Here is a 16,628-nt window from a genome sequence, read left to right on the forward strand (position 1 = left end):
CGAAAGCACTGTATCAAACGGTTCAATATCGATATGAGTATCGTTGCACCCTTAGTAAGTATATCATGTTTAACACATTTTGCAACAAACACTCCATACTGTCTTATCCGGCAAGATCATATATACCTTTTAGACAGTGGTATGCCGGCATCATTGGCATCCATCCACTGCTCTTAGACTCTCCATTACATTCTTTTACAGTATTTAGCTCAATGGTTGATCGTCCCAGTTCCTGTGAAATCATATTTTCCTGAAACTGACCAGGAACCTGCTGGAAAACTGGAAAGACAATATTTATTCCTTACACTACTATCAGACTCAAAAGAGGCAAGCTGAGCTACTCTCTATAGTTCTGCTGTATTCGGTTTGCTGTCCATAACTCGGCAAGCAAGTTATTGTCAGTACACTGTAAAGCATTCTCCTGTCAAATTATCCTTCTCAGTTTGCAGCATTTAATGGCCTCAAGTTCCAGTTAAATAAACTGTAGTTGGCATTACTGTGTGTAGGTTTCCCCTGGCTAATATATGCTCCCTCCCTCCTTGAACCCAAACCAAACTGCTCCTAACAATACTCAGAATGTTAATGGTTTGACTCCCTGCTCCTCCACTCTGGTAAGAGTCCTTGAGCAAGAGAATCCCAAATTACTCTCTAAACATCCGTCATTGTGTGTGATAAGTAAAACAGGTTGCACACACAAGTAAATTTTGTGCTTGCAACCATTAATGGTAGAAATCATTCCACACATGTAGGCCAGGTGAATCATCTTTCGTTACAGTGTTCAGTGTCCTGAAATCTATATACAATCTTCTGCTGCTGACCTTTTGTCTCACAAGGCCCATGGGTATAAATCAAGGATTACGATTCTCTCTAATGGCTTTCACCAGCATACCTGCAGGGCATTTCAATCCATCATCCATCATTATGATGTATTAAAATTATGCAGTTTCTATATTACTTAAAATCAGGTGTGTTGGTTATTTTGCTCTCCTCTTCTTACAGCTTCTGGTTCTCACATGTAGTAACATCTAAATGAGAAATTCCGTCTCGAGTTATGGAAGTCGTGTACATCAGGCTCATGCACACAGCACTACAGAGAGGTGATCGGGATGTGGTTTAAAAAATGCGTAGAGACTCTGACATTCATTACCTGATTATTGTTGTGGCCACTTCCACGTTGCTAGTCTGTGGCAATTCTTTAACCATGGTCTGATGCGTTCCTCCTCCTGAGGCCCACAGCTCCAGATTGGTATCTTACTTTCAGAGAACTTGAATTGCATATTGACTGGCAAGATATACATAGTTCACTGATCCACCTACCTATACCTGTGTTGAGGCTAGAGGCAAAGAGATGACGGCCATGACAGCCAGAACACAGGCTTCCAAAGCATCAGCGTCAATATGGATTGGCTGTAGCTCAGGTCGTTTGATCTGGATGCCAAATATCCTTGTCAAGATACTAAGCCCAAGTTGCTCTCCGATGCATCCATGGAAGTGTGAATGCTAGATAGAAAGTACTTGTGCAGAAAAAGGATAGAAAAAAAGTGCTTAGATGAACGGGTATGACTGAGGCAAGTTGTATAAAGCACTCTCAGTGCCCAGGTAGAATTTAAAAGTGATGTGTAAGAACCAGTCCATTTACTAGTATCAGTGTCCATTTTATTTATAAAACATATTTCATTACAATGGGCTTATAATTTAAAAAAAAGAAAAAGAACAGTGTGTAGGTCCCTGTGACAGACAGGTGACCTGTCCAAGGTGTACCCCCCTTACACCCCATGGCAGCTGGGATAGACTTCAGTCCCCCACAACCCTGAAATGTATTAGTGATAGAAATGTGATGGATGGTGGAATGTAGGTCTACAATGTCTTATAGCAAAAACAACAAAAAAAAATGTCATAAAGAGTCAACCTTGAAGTTAAAACACAAACATACAAACTCTCACACCTGTGCATGCACACACACAGACACACCTGCACACACTGGGTGGCTGTAGCAGGTCTTCTGCTAATCAGCAGGTTGTTGGTTTGGTCCAGTCTGCAGGCCAAAAATCTTTGGACAAAATACAAACCCCACGTTGTTCTCCAATCTTGGAGTATGAATGTATGTGAATGTTAGATAGAAAGAGCACAGAAAAAACACTTGTATGAATGGGTGTGAATAAGGCAAGTTGTATAAAAGTGCTCTGAGTGCTCAGGTAGAGTAGAAAAGCACTATATAAGAACCAGTCCATTTATACACACAGACAGTAAATGTAAACCTGTGAAAATAACGGTTTTTAAATTTGGGTTGTTTTTTCCTCAGTCTAGACGCAGCTCTTTCCTGTTTGAAGAGAGCAGCACAACCTGAAAAGGGCATCCATAGAGGCAGTGACACCATTTGTCCTCCAGAGGCTGTGTGCAAAGTTCAAACTCTTTATGAAATATCACACCCACGGTTGCTGGTGCAGGGAATCTGAAGGCCAGGCTACCATGAGACAAAAAACCTACAGGGCCTTTCTAAACTTATCCAGAGTAACCTGAAAACAAATAGTTTCATTATGGCAACTCCCATGATAGTGGCTTTTTATTTCTGGACTGAGAAACTAAGAACATTGAAACAGAAGTCTTAATGTCAACGGTAATAATTTACTGTACTCAGAAGCAGTAATAAGTTCATTTATTCCAATGAATTTCTATCATTATGCAACACATTTTACACACTTCAGAAACTGTTACTGTAGAGGTATAAAAAAGCTGATTTAAACGACTTACACTTCAAGTTGGTTTATAATCAAATGTACTGTAAAAAGTTTCATTGTTGCTATATTCTTGAAAAAGAGTGTACTGATGTGCATAAATATAATAAAGTCTGGTTGACATGGCAGTTTAAACACCTCCCTTTTTGTGTGTGCTTGCATGTGTGTGTACGTAGGCATCCAGAAACTGCAGTCGCTGGACTTCAAAAGACCCAGTCACATTCTGAGCTCAGAGAAAGTCCTCATACACTACCTCCAGAAGAGATGAGACACACCAGCTCGGACTGTGTACACACAATCCAAACTGACAGTTCATCGAGAAAAAGGCCTAAAAACCATACACAGTGACGTGGTACTACAACAAGAATCTAGCATGCCAGCTCTGGTAAAGCCAGTGAATTATTAGATAATTATGTGTATATTTGAATTGTTCATGCACGATAGCTTTCTATAGATGCATAGATATAGATAAATACAGAAAATGCTTGAAATAAAGCTGTTTGTGTAAATATCATGGCTGCAGTTTATCATTTTGCCCAGAAGAGGCCAGCAACATATTGTAGGAAAACTAAAGGCCGTCATCTAAGGATCATCAATGAATATCTATTATGTATTTCCAGAAATTATTTAGTGTTCAAAGAAAACATTCCTATAAAAAAGGAAGCAATGAAACATTATGGAAATACTTCAGTAGACATCAGAATCAGAATCAGAATACTTTACTAATCCCTAGGGAAATTATGTGGGTTACGGTTGCTCCAGTACAGTAACACTAATAGAAACAAAAACAAAAACAGACTAGACTATTAGCAGTGCAATATGTTAAGATATAAGGAATACCACAATATATACAATATATACAAATCACCAAATAATAAATATCCAGGGTTGGCAGATGTGGTTATGAATAAATATAACCACATCTGCCATAGACAGCAACATTAATAAGTAAGAAAGAGCGTGTGCAAAAAGATGTAACTATAGCAGTGTTTACGGAGTATTCGATTGTGTTGTACAGGGAGATGGCCACAGGCAGGAATGATTTCCTGTGTTGTTCAGTGGTGCTTTTCGGTAATCTCAGTCTCTCACTGAACGTGCTCCTGTGGCTAGTCAGCATGTTATGCAGTGGGTGGGACGTATTGTCCAACTTTGTGTTATCTTGGACAACATTTGCCTCTCTGACACCACCTTAAGAGAGTCCAGCTCCATCCCCAAAACGTTACTGGCCTTGCGGATCAGTTTATTGAGTCTGTTGGCATCAGCAACCCTGAACCTGCTTCCCCAGCATGCAACAGCATAGAGGACAGCACTGACCACAACAGACTCATGGAAAATCCTGAGCATTGTCCGACAGATGTTGAAGGACCTCAGCCACCTCAGAAAATAGAGATGACTCTGGCCCTTCCTGTAAAGTGCAGTAGTGTTTTTAACCCAGTCCAGTTTATTGTCTATGTGTACTCCAAGGTATTTATAATCCTCCACAATGTCCACGTTGTGGAGGATTATAAATACTAAATATTGAAATGGGGTCAAGGTTTTCCTGGTCGTCCTACAATCCACAATCAATTCCTTGATTTTTGCCACGTTGAGCTGCAGATAATTCTGCTCGCACCATGTGACAAAGGACTGACCCAGCTTATCACCCAGGAGGGTCGGCCTGATGGTGTTGAATGCACTGGAAAAGTCAAAAAACATGACTCTAACAGTGCTCGCCAACTGGTCCAGATGGGTGTAGACACGATTGAGCAGGTAGATGATGGCGTCCTTAGTTCCTAGATGGGGCTGGTAAGCAAATTGAAGGGGATCCTGATGTGGTCTTACTATGGGTCGGAGCTAGTCCAGGATGAGTCTTTCCAGGGTCTTCATGATGTAATGACGACAGGATGACAGGCCTGTAATCCTGGGGGCCACTGGGACATGGCAACTTTGGTACAGGGACGAGGCATTAGTGGAAAATTGTGCATAAAGTGAAAATAATTGTTCTACAGAAAAATGTTCCCAATCAGTATTAAATGGGATAATATTACTGCTTCATACTTTGAGTTCATTTGAAATAATTTGAATTCTTTTTAATGTCAAGCTTAATATATATAAATCATATGTTTACAGTGGCCCCATATCACCGAAAAAAAACTGTTGTCATGTTGACAGAGCTGCCTTCCCTTCTTCATCATCCTCACAGTTTTTCTTGCTGATGTACCGGGTGGGCCGTTTATATGGCCCACCCGGTAAACATCTTGAGGAGTTTGCCCCCTCACATATACACATAAAATGTGTTCAATGTGCTGCCCATTGTGTTGGATTGTCAATGCAACCCTCTTCTCCCACTCTTCACACACTGATAGCAACACCGCAGGAGAAATGTGTTCAATGTGCTGCCCATTGTGTTGGATTGTCAATGCAACCCTCTTCTCCCACTCTTCACACACTGATAGCAACACCGCATGTCAGGTAGTATTTAATAGCGCTTACAGTCCAAGACCCAAGTTATCAGTCAATCTACACTGGATGCCAGCAGCATCTTGTAGTTTCAGGTGCTGCACACTCGATCTTCACACCATAGACAATTGCCTTCAGATGACCCCAAAGATAAAAGTCTAAGGGGGTCAGATCGGGAGACCTTGCCATTCAACTGGCCCACGACGACCAATCCACTTTCCAGGAAACTGTTCATCTAGGAATGCTCGGACCTGGCACCCATAATGTGGTGGTGCACCATCTTGCTGGAAAAACTCAGGGAACGTGCCAGCTTCAGTGCATAAAGAGGGAAACACATCATCATGTAGCAATTTCAAATATCCAGTGGCCTGAGTTGATGGTTTCAACATTAACTGTCAAGCATTGACCACTATCGTGTCTAACACGACAAACACATTGGTAAGACTGCCAGCACCGGAAACGTGCTCGTCATCTCCGAGCATGAAGTAAGGAGAGCCTTCAAGAGAGTGAACACCAGGAAAGCAGCAGGACCAGACGGCATCCCAGGTCGTATCCTAAGAGACTGCGCATACCAGCTAGCTCCTGTGTTCACTGAGATATTCAACATCTCTTTATCTCAGTCGGTGATCCCCACATGCTTCAAAGAGTCCATCATTGTTCCTGTCCCGAAGAAACCCCACCCTGCTTCTCTCAATGACTATCGCCCTGTAGCCCTCACCTCAGTAGTGATGAAGTGCTTTGAACGCCTGGTCAGAGACTTCATCATTTCTTCACTACCAGACACACTGGACCCACTACAGTTCGCTTACCGTCCAAATCGTTCCACAGACGATGCCATCTCTCATCTCCTCCACACATCACTCACTCACTTGGACACTAGAAGGGGGAATTATGTTAAAATGCTCTTCATAGACTACAGCTCTGCATTTAACACCATAATTCCCTCCACACTCACCACCAAGCTGGAGCATCTGGGACTCAGCTCATCTATGTGTCAGTGGATCTCCAACTTCCTAACTGGCAGACCACAGGCAGTAAGGATGGGCGGACATGTCTCAGCCTCCACCACTCTCAGCACTGGAGCCCCCCAGGGGTGTGTTCTGAGCCCCCTGCTGTACTCTTTGTACACATATGACTGTGTGGCCACTACCAGCTCCACCACCATCATCAAGTTTGCTGACGACACCGTCGTGGTGGGCCTGATCTCTGATAACAACGAGACGGCCTACCTGAAGGAGATTAGGAATCTGGAGAACTGGTGCCAGAGGAACAACCTCCTTCTAAACGTCAGTAAGACAAAGGAGCTGATAGTGGACTTCAGCACTAAGCAGGAGAGGAACTACCAGACCCCCGTCATCAACGAGTGCCCAGTGGAGAGAGTGGACAGCTTCAAATACCTCGGAGTTCACATCACGCAGGACCTGTCATGGTCCTGTCACATCAACACCGTGGTGAAAAAGGCCCGTACAGCGTCTCTACCACCTCAGACGCTTGAGAGACTTCCAACTGCCCTCCAAGGTGCTCAGGAACTTTTACTCGTGCACCATAGAGAGCATCCTGGCGGGAAACATCTTAACCTGGTTCGGGAACAGCACCATGCAGGACAGACGAGCTCTACAGAGGGTTGTGCGGTCAGCTGAGCGCACCATCCGCTCCGAGCTCCCTGACCTGCACTCAATCTACAGCAGGCGGTGCTGGACCAAGGCCAGGAAGATGTGAAGGACCTCAGCCATCCCAACAACAGACTGTTCTCTCTGTTGAGGTCAGGAAAGCGATTCCGCTCCCTGAAGACCAACACAGAGAGACTGAGGAGGAGCTTCTTCCCGCAGGCGATACGGTCTCTCAATCACACCACCACACAGTACTGACCCACACAATGGTTCTTACACACACACTGGACTTTCTGGACTTTGTTTTTGCACAACACTGGTCACTATATTCTTCATTTCCGGTTAATACTTGTACAGCTGCTGTTATTGTGTATATATTTATTTATTAGATTTCTTCATACATTCTTATATAGTTCTATATTGTGTATTTTGTTGTACAGTTATTTTATTTTCAACTTTAATTTATATATTTTATCTTATTCTTCCCAGTTAAATTTACCCTTCATTCTAATTTGTGTTGTACAGTTATTTCATTTTTAACCTTAATTTATATTTTATTCCTTCCTAGTTAAATTTACCCTTTTTAATTTTTCATATTTATTTCCTATCTTATTCATAGCCTTTCCTTTTTTGTTTTCTTTAGGTCACGAGCAGTTGTCCAAGCATTTCACTACATATCGTACTGTGTATGACTGTGTACGTGACAAATAAAATTTGAATTTGAATTTGAATTTGAATCATACATTGTCTGAGCACAGTTTGCAGCAGATTTCAATGCAAGACACCCTACGAGATGTGCAGCACCTGAAACTACGGATTCTGGATGCCTGTGCTGGCCGGTGTTGCTATCAGTGTGTGAAGAGTAGGAGAAGACGGTTGCATTGACAATCCAACACAATGGGCAGCACACTGAACACATTTTATAAGTGGTCACCAGATATCAACACAATTTTGATCCGCTCCTCACGTGTTAACCTCTTCGACATGTCAATGGCTGTGAACAAAGAGAAACTTGTAAATAACTCATGAAAGAATAAAGTTACATTGAAACCAAGCACACCATTGTTTTTCTTGTGACATTGCCAATAAGTTTGATGTGTCACATGGCCCGCTTCCTATTCGAAAAACAAAAGTCCTCCAATTACCACTGGGACCACTGTTACCTTCACCCTCCACATCTTCTTGAGTCCTTCTCTTAGCTCTTGGTATACCTCCAATATATATATATATGATGTGTATGTATGTGTATCTATACATGTCTTTACTCTAAAAGATCTGAGAGTCTCATTAGCAGATACAGCCTGCCCTGTACTTTTGTTTTAGATGGCCTTTGAATTGTTAGTCCAATCCAGTTTATTGGTCAGGTGCTTATATGAGTCCGTTTTGCCAATGCCCATTCCCAGCATGTTTGTCTTTCTAAAAATCCACCACCAGTTCTTGATTTTGTGTTAACCTGGAATCGGCGCTGATACCAGTTGATGAAGTCCTTTGGTCAGTTTGAAAAAGTAAGTAAGATGAAACCACCCCTATTGCAACAATGATCATAAATTTATATCACCATGTTGACAAATGACACTCAAAACAATAATCAAAAATACACATTTAACTTTTTCAAGATAGATCAGGTCGAGAGGGAAGCAGAAGCTGCAATAAATATAACAGTTATATAGAGATATTTTAAGCAGCCTAAAAGGACTGAATTGATTATAATGTAAAACACAGTATGTACAATAACACAGAGCCATAAAGACTTGCAAACTTGCAAAACAGATCATTTCTTTATTTTACACACAGCCCCTTCTTAAATCCTGTTGACTGCGGGCTATCAGTATAAGCAAAGATATAATACATAAAAAACACAAACACTGGAAATTAGTTTTGGGCACAACACATTGTGCACGCGCCAACGCATTCTTTAAAGCTGTGAAGGAACGAAGTGCACGCGGAGACCACCTCTTAACAATGAAAACTCCGCCTACCTTTGCTTTCCGCAGTAACCTGACATTCCACTGAAGTCGTGGTTCAGAGCGCGCCACCGCCTGCAACCTACGCAGACATCAAGGCCACGTCGACTAAAACAAACAAAAAGACGCTCAAAAATTGTTTCCTGACTTTTTTCTCAGTCTGAAGCAGAATTTTGACACAGTGCACTATGTTAGATTCGTCTTCTAGCGAAGACACTGGTGGGGAGTCCGACTTAGAGCCTCAGAGGAAACCGGACGCCTCTTCCTCTGCAGAGAAACGGGAAACGGGACCCCCGGGCAGCCAGCAGCTGCGCTCCGCGACACCTGGAAGCCTCGCCGGCAAAAGTACGAAAGTGAACAGCGCTACAGATGAAGAACAGGAAAAGAGGAAACGTGAGTCCATTCAGAAGGAGGAAGAGGAGAGGAAAATAAAACTGCAGATTTATGTGTTCGTCCTCCGGTGCATAGCCTACCCGTTCAACGCCAAGCAGCCCACCGACATGTCCCGTCGGCAGCAGAAGGTGAGTTATTGCTGCACACCTGTTGAGTGTCTACTATGCAAAAACCACTGTCTACCACTGGAAATGTGTTAACTGGAAGCAATTGGTCTTACCAGTCTAAAAAGTCAACACAAACGAGAAAACTGCATCGTTTTTGTGATCACTAGAACCAACCGATCAATTCGGTTTATATTTAATCCGCAGTTAATCGTCAATTTTAACCAAATATACCCAGAAACGACGGGACATCATGTGAAGGTTCGCAGAATGTTACAGGGTTTTCGTAGCAGCGTTCCCAGACCGGAGCTTGGGAAAGTTCTCTTGGCATCAGGGGAGCAAACATGACCGTACGGAGAATGTTTTACGAACTTTTACCGGACCTCCAGTTTCACCGTTCGGGTTAACGCCGTCCTCCGTCGTGGTTCTCCTTTCCTCTCACCGCATCTGCTCTGAGCAGCGGCTTCAGGTATTGCTACGCTCGGGGAGATTAGTTGTGTTAACCGGTATTACAAGTCTAACAAGATCACGATTACACGGTCATACCCTGAAAGCATACAGTGCCACACAACTTGGAATATTTCACAAGTCGTTTTCAGCAGATAATCAATTCATTTCTCATCATTTTGCGGCAGGAGTTGACGCATCTGCAGGGGAGAAGCAACCTGCTAGTCTGCAAGTCATAAACTCACAAAAAAGAGAAAAGAGAGACACAAGAGAAAGAGTTTATGCTTAAACTCAAACTTTTTTTTTTTTTTTTTACAAAAATGTCTTACGAGTTGCAGCTCATTAAAATCTGTGGTTGCAAGAGATATTTTTTCTATTTAGGCAGATTTATGAACCCATTCGTAATATATCTGCTTTACAGCACCGCATTTAAGGAAATCTGTTTGGTTGTCTATTTCTTTTTTGTAACATTGTTACAAATGCATGTACATCTTACACTGTTGGTAAGCCTGTTTAGTTCCACTTAAATGGTCCTACATTTGTAAGGAAATTAATTTTTTGTGGATTGAGCAGCAGAGCTGAATAAGTTGCCTCCAGGAAAGATTTGCCTTCTCTGTCAATGCCAAACAGCTTATTCAGCTGTTAACTCTTGTTTGGTGTCCTTTATTGGACTGAATCATTGAAATCTGAAGAAACACCACATGATGGCAACTATGCTAATAACAAAAGACGACTAATGTGGCACTCAGATAATTGTTAATAGTTGAATGACCAATGTTGACGTCTATGATACCTGTTTAAGACTTTAATGTTGTTCAAACGAGAGCTTTACACATCTCTTGAAAATTCTCCAAAAATGTCGTTCAGTGTGATGACGATGAACTTCAGCTGTTAGTGAGGGAAGGAGTGATGAAGTTCTCCGTAAGCTCGAAGAGGCCAAGATGACACTGTTGGTATCAATATTTAACACATTTAGATATTTTTAGTATTGAATAACTATTCAACTATATCAAACTATTGTTTTGTATTTCTTTTTTTTTTTCATTAAAAATAAATTAAAATTAGGATAAGAAATCTATTTTAGCTTCTGTGATGTTATGGGCCTCGCTCTATTAGTGCCTTTACAACATTAGAGAATGTGGGACTTGTTGGTTGACTTATATTAGATCTCCGTGGGGGCTCTGTACACAGGTGCACACTTTCCTGCATGTTTCTCACACAGCACGCTGGTGTTCTCGGTTGGGTTTTGCTATTGGTTGCGACCGGTTTGCAAACTATGAGTTGGCACACTACCACTAGGATGTACTAGTGTAACTAGGTTGATTGTACTAAGAGTATGACACATTCAAGGAGCTAGTAGCCAGCTCAAATCATTTTAGCCAAACACACAGCTCTAGATTGGATTGCAGGATGCAGGACAATTCAGCTGATTATGTGAATAGTTTCCTTCTGTTTGTCCACATCAGAATCGCATGAATGTATTTGTGAAGAGCTGGAGTGCAGCCCAATGTTTTGACATTTCAGCATACACATCTGAGTATCATGCATTGCCTTAATTCACATGCGTGCGCATTGTCGAAAAATTCTACCACATATGTAGGAGTCGTCAGTTCATTGCACAGATGACAAAAGCTAAGCAAATAATGTTTATTTAAACATAAGCACATTTTTCTTTTTACTGATTATTGGTTAAGGTTAGGGATAGGGTTATGGCTCATCTCACAATGTATGGATAACCATACGTAAGTGGTTACACCTGATGTTCAGCAGCGACTTCCTGCACCTTAATGGTGGGCATAAATACATGTTGCAGCAGTGTGAAAAGCAAACAGTGTGGAGGATCTTTCCACAGTGTTTAGACAAAGGAAGCCAACATCTGGTTCAGTAAATCAATAAATGTTCTGATGACAAACTCATTAAGTGGATCAGGATCTTGTACCAAGAGCAGTTGTGAATCTAGTGGTTTGGGTCCTTTACAATTCACAAAGAGCCTCTCCAATCAGCATTTATTATGTTATAGATAATTGAATAATACAAGATAAGTCTAGTTAAATGACAGAACATTGATCTGGAAATGGAAGAGATTATATTTATTTACATAACAATGTCAAAGATCAAGCTGAGTGGTTATAAAGTTGGCTTCTTTGTCGTTTCAAACAAGAATAATACTTTCTGCATCTGTGAGTCAGCTAGAGGCTACTCCGGTCCGAGTCGCATGAATTTCATCAGCGCGAGTAGTCCTATAGACGTCCATGTTGTTGTCTGTTTTTATGACTTTGTGGGTTTGTCAACAAGGTCTAGTGATGGGCAAAGCAAGGCTTTGTGAATCACTGAAGCATGTTTGTGCCGCAATTGTATCGAGGCTTCGAACTCATCTCCACCACGACACCTTTGGCCAATTTGGGTATCCCTACATCTTGATAATGCTATTCTGTGAAACAATGACACAGGCAAGCCCAGCACAATTACAAATGAGCTACTTACTATACCAGACTGTCAAAAACTGTGATTAACACGTTTTGGAGAAATCCCCACACAAAGACTGCATCCTGTGATTGTGCTGATCAGTATGCTTCAGCAAAACTCTCCATCTGTTAATATTCGTGTTGGTCACAGTAAATCCATTTATAAAGTAAAACATTTTTAGAAAAGACAGCCAAGTTTACTGTAATAACCACACAGGTTTCCAGCTGTTTTTGGTTGACTATTAAGTTTTTGGGGGTGTATGTCAACAGGCTTGTTCTACAAACTGTCAAGCAAAGCTAGAAGCTGGCAAAGCATTAGCTTTTATTTTGAATTATTAAAAGAATATATATTTAAATGAAAATGCTATGTGCTTTCCTTTTTTGTAAGTTAACATGTGTTATGTTTTTTGACCAATCCTCATCCTCTGCTGAGCAACTTCTAACCATGCGAGCCTCCTGTTGTTTTTGAGATATTCACAACGGAAGCGTCTGCGAGAATAAAAAGGAAAACAAAATATTCATCTGTCATGAAAATTGTTAAGAAATACATCATCTGTAATTAGTGGATGTGTTTTTCTAGCTTTTGTTTTTACAGTATGAATATATTCTTTATGGTGTGTGTGAGTAACGCAGTGTATGACGTCACTTGACGGAGCAAATAACATTTTCTGTTGAAAGTAGAAAAATACTAGAAAACTAAGTCAGAACTGAAAATTTATCCGTGTTTTATTTCCTCGATGAAAGCAGAGGTGGTGTTTATTGAGATAATTTCATGATTTTAGAGCGCAGTGTGCCACTCTCTCTCTGCTGATAGGAGTGAATGGAGTTCACCCAACAGTCTCTGTCTCTCGCTTTCTCTCATCTATATGCCAGTAATTAAAATAAGATATTTATGTTATTTATATATCTATATAGTGTTTATTTCACTACATTTTGGATTCCATTGTTTAGGTGCTTGGATAGTCTATATTAGTTTCACACAATCCACATCAAGCTCATAGGCAGATGGAAAGAGACAGAGCTGGTTCTTTGAAGAAACTCTTACAGAACTGTCAGCAAAATTGCTAATATGATGAAAGTCATTTTTCAGGCTCAGAATGGACGTTTTGTAGACAGATAAAATGATCTGTCTTTTGATAGTTCACAGTGAGCCTGTGTCTTCTTATTTGTCAAAAAATTTAGTTTTTCTGTCATTTTAAATAATTTGTTAAACAAAACTTTTTCAATAATTATTATTAATGTATTTTTGGGAGTTGGCCAACTTCCTTTTAGCCTAAATCTTTAAGTTATTTTAGCTGGGTGTAGTTCTTTCACTCAGTCAAGTGTTTTCCTCACATAAACTTTACATTTTAATTTCATCTGAGAGAACAACATTCACTCTGTTTATGACTGAAAATCTCCTTGTCCTTATTTTGAATGTTGCGTTGCCATTAGCGAGCTAGACATGGCCTTTCCCTCTTGTGTTTTTTCTTTTGGCAGGCTGACAAAGTTTTGTTGTTCAGGTCCTTTTCCTCTCCAGAAACACGTGTTTCGTTGTCAAACTCTAACGTCTCCATCATACACTGCAGCAGGTGACGGTAGACCTTGTTCTTATCTGGTGATCTGCTGTGAGCTGGAGAACCTGTAGCAAATGGAGAAGAATGGAACAGAAACTAAGCCAAATTCATTGAAGGATTATGGTTTCCAGCTCCAGCCAAACATGATAGTTAGAGAATTGTTTTTGACAAACAATGCAGTCACAACCAAGGAGTAGTCTGTCAGAATTTCTCCTTCAGCCACTCAGTGACTCCTTCAGGTCCTGTTTCAATAAACTCTGTTTGCTGTAGGCATGTGACGTCAGCCTCTTTATTGTAGTTAATCAATTTACAGCACAGTCTTACATGCCTCATTTGATGTTATTGATTTATAGCTGACAGAGGGAGCAGTTGTTTTTTTTTTGTTTGTTTTTTTTAAAATAATACAAGTTAGAAAAAGTAGATTAACAAATTATTGTAGGGGGAGAAGTGGACATAAGCATCACCATGAAAATTGAAAATAAAATAAAAATTAAGCTATTTCATATCTCTCTGTTTTCTCAGCTTCACTGAACTTGACTCCCTTTTAACTATCTAGTTTGTGTGTTATTATACCCCTCATAATACAAGGAGTTACTGATCATACATTATTACCGGCTGTGTACAAAAGGGTTAGGTTTGTGTATGGGATTTCCTATGCCCCCCGAATGCACCATCGGGGTGCATGTCCGCAACTTTAGTTCAGAGACAAACGGCAGCCAAACAACGGACAGTGTGTGCGTTCATAAGACCGTAAGTTAATGTTTTACTTCACTCAGTTGTGTTGGTGTTCAGCCATGAGTGTATTTGATGACTTACCAGCAGTTTCTGCTTCTGTTTAAGTGACATTATGTACAAGTGGTAGTTCGCTAGCATAACAGATTTGTTTGCTAATTAGCTTCTAGCAGAGAGATTCGTTGTTATCGTGTTGTTGATTCTGTGCTCCGTGTAACAGATCATAAACCAATGTAAAGTTGCCTTCAGTGCATAGTTGTATGCGGTGTGTTAATGCATAATGTCTGACTTTAAGTTTATGTAACCAGGCTGAAGTATAATGTCAGCTTATTTAGTTATATACTGTACTTGAGTACACCTCAGTTGTATCTTTATGTTTATTATGTAATTTGATTCCTAATTGATTTGTATCATTATGCTTTGTCTGCAGAAACCACACACACACACACCCACACACACTCTCTCGCCCAGCTGCGGGCACATTCTCAATTGGAAATACAAAGAATGACAACTTTATTCCTGGACTCTGCCTGTTTGTTCCTCTCACATCTGAACATTTGCAAGTGTTCTGACCCGACACTCTGAAGTGATTGCTGCCAGCTCAGATTTCTTTAACCCTTCTGAACATTTGGTCCTTCGAGCCGGAGGTGAGCAACTGCTTCAGCCTTATATGTTCAGAATGGAAGACCGATACCCATACAGAGAGTCTGACCGTCCGCACAGACATAGCAAGCTGCCATCATACCTCCAGAACTATGAAGTGGACGACCTCGCTAAGAACCGACTCTCACATGATGATCAGGGCAAGCATTCTACTCATCCTGAAATTCTCCAATATATTCATCATATGAAAGAGGAACACAATCAACTCCGACTAGATGTGCAACGCCTGACAGAATTGATCTCTAGCTCACCTGTACTAGCTCCACAGCATGCCACATCACGGTCTGGACTTTGTGAGGATGGGACGTCAACCACACCTGCCCACACTAGTAAGCTGGTGCCAATCAAAGGTCAGAAGAGCCCACATCAGCCTGAAAGTGCTCCACAGGTGCCATTTGGGGATGAGTCTCAACATCCAAAGGACAGCCAGCATGGCTTGATTGAGGAGCTCACTCACAGTTTAAATGACGCAGATCTTGACAGGGAGCGCAGCGCACAGTCACCATCACCTTCAGTCGACTCATGCCCTGAATCTCAAGATTTTCTTTCACCAATCACACCAGGTGAGAGGCCCCCTCCACTTCAAGCGTCAGCAGCAAGGGGACGGTCACCATATCATGCAGAACAAAGAAGGGTTGATGAGGTGTATGCTCGTCGCCACAGGAACTGCAGTCAGCCTGCCACTCCTCCTAGATTGCCAAAGCTAGGGGCCTGCTATGAAGATGATCCATACTACAGACAAGATGACAGGTATCCTACCCCTGGTCACCCAAGCTGCCCTGACAGTCACTATCGTTCTCCTTATGGATATGGGTATCAGGATTCGAGTTATCCGTACAGGCGCTGTGGTAACTATCCAGATGACCGCCGACAGTGTCCACCCGATCGCCTGCAACCAGGTGGGTGCCCTCAGACACCACTCTCTCTCAGTGGGTCGCCCAACCGATAGAGACTTATCGTGGACCTCAACCAATGATCCCCTACCTTGTGCACGAGGACCCACGTGAGTTTGCAAGATTAAAGTTAGCTCTAGATAGCATACTTCCACTTGATGCTCCTGAACACTTCAAGTTCCAGATCTTGACAGATCACCTTAAGTGTGAAGATGCACTACTTGTAGCTGACCCATACAGTAACAGTCCATTCCCATTTGCTGACACCATGAGAGCACTTACAGAAATGTATGGGCAACCTCAACATCTGGCCTTAAAAAGGATTACCAAACTGATGGATGGACCCAACATTAGGAGTGGTGACATCAGAGCCTTCAAGTCTTTCGCACTACAAGTCCGTGCGCTAGTGGGTATGTTACACCAGTTGGGAGAACAAGGTCGGACAGAGTTGAGGTGTGGCTCACACGTATCTCGCCTCTTAGCTAAGCTACCTTATGACCTAAGAGCAAATTTCCAGAGATTTGTCAATCCCATCAACACTCCTATACCAACACTGCTTGATCTGGCTGAATGGCTTGAGTATGAGGTGCGTGTCCAGGTAATTGGAGACCAATATTGTGGCCACTC

The 16,628-nt window shown here is 41.6% G+C and overlaps 3 protein-coding genes across 3 annotated transcripts in view; all 3 read left to right on the plus strand.

Moving 5' to 3' along the window:
- LOC121815827 (spexin prohormone 2-like) overlaps window positions 1-3,298 on the plus strand; it is a 10,594-nt gene extending 7,296 nt beyond the window's left edge. Inside the window, exon 5 of the mRNA XM_042228392.1 lies at window positions 2,912-3,298. Coding sequence (XP_042084326.1) covers window positions 2,912-3,003 — 92 coding nt within the window. The 3' untranslated portion in view covers window positions 3,004-3,298. The remainder of the gene's footprint in view (window positions 1-2,911) is intronic.
- A 5,465-nt stretch (window positions 3,299-8,763) lies between these two features.
- The window catches only part of LOC102304224 (calcium-dependent secretion activator 2), a gene marked incomplete at its 3' end in the record, with an annotated part of 124,457 nt that continues 116,592 nt past the window's right edge, over window positions 8,764-16,628 (plus strand). The window contains 1 exon segment of the mRNA XM_005942573.3: window positions 8,764-9,269. Within this exon segment, the coding sequence (XP_005942635.2) occupies window positions 8,937-9,269 (333 nt within the window).
- On the plus strand, window positions 10,012-16,620 carry LOC121815826. Its single transcript, XM_042228375.1, has 2 exons — window positions 10,012-14,463; window positions 14,876-16,620. The coding sequence occupies exon 2, from the start codon at window positions 15,116-15,118 to the stop codon at window positions 16,055-16,057; it is 942 nt and encodes a 313-aa protein (XP_042084309.1). The 5' UTR covers window positions 10,012-14,463; window positions 14,876-15,115; the 3' UTR covers window positions 16,058-16,620.

The sequence above is a fragment of the Haplochromis burtoni genome, unplaced genomic scaffold (genome assembly GCF_018398535.1).
Source record: "Haplochromis burtoni strain Fernald_Lab_line unplaced genomic scaffold, NCSU_Asbu1 Contig_320, whole genome shotgun sequence".
NCBI lineage: Eukaryota > Metazoa > Chordata > Actinopteri > Cichliformes > Cichlidae > Haplochromis > Haplochromis burtoni.

Bases quoted from the DNA above. Each gene is read 5' to 3' on its own strand.
- LOC121815826 (XM_042228375.1), top strand. From the start codon at position 15,116: ATGTTCAGAATGGAAGACCGATACCCATACAGAGAGTCTGACCGTCCG.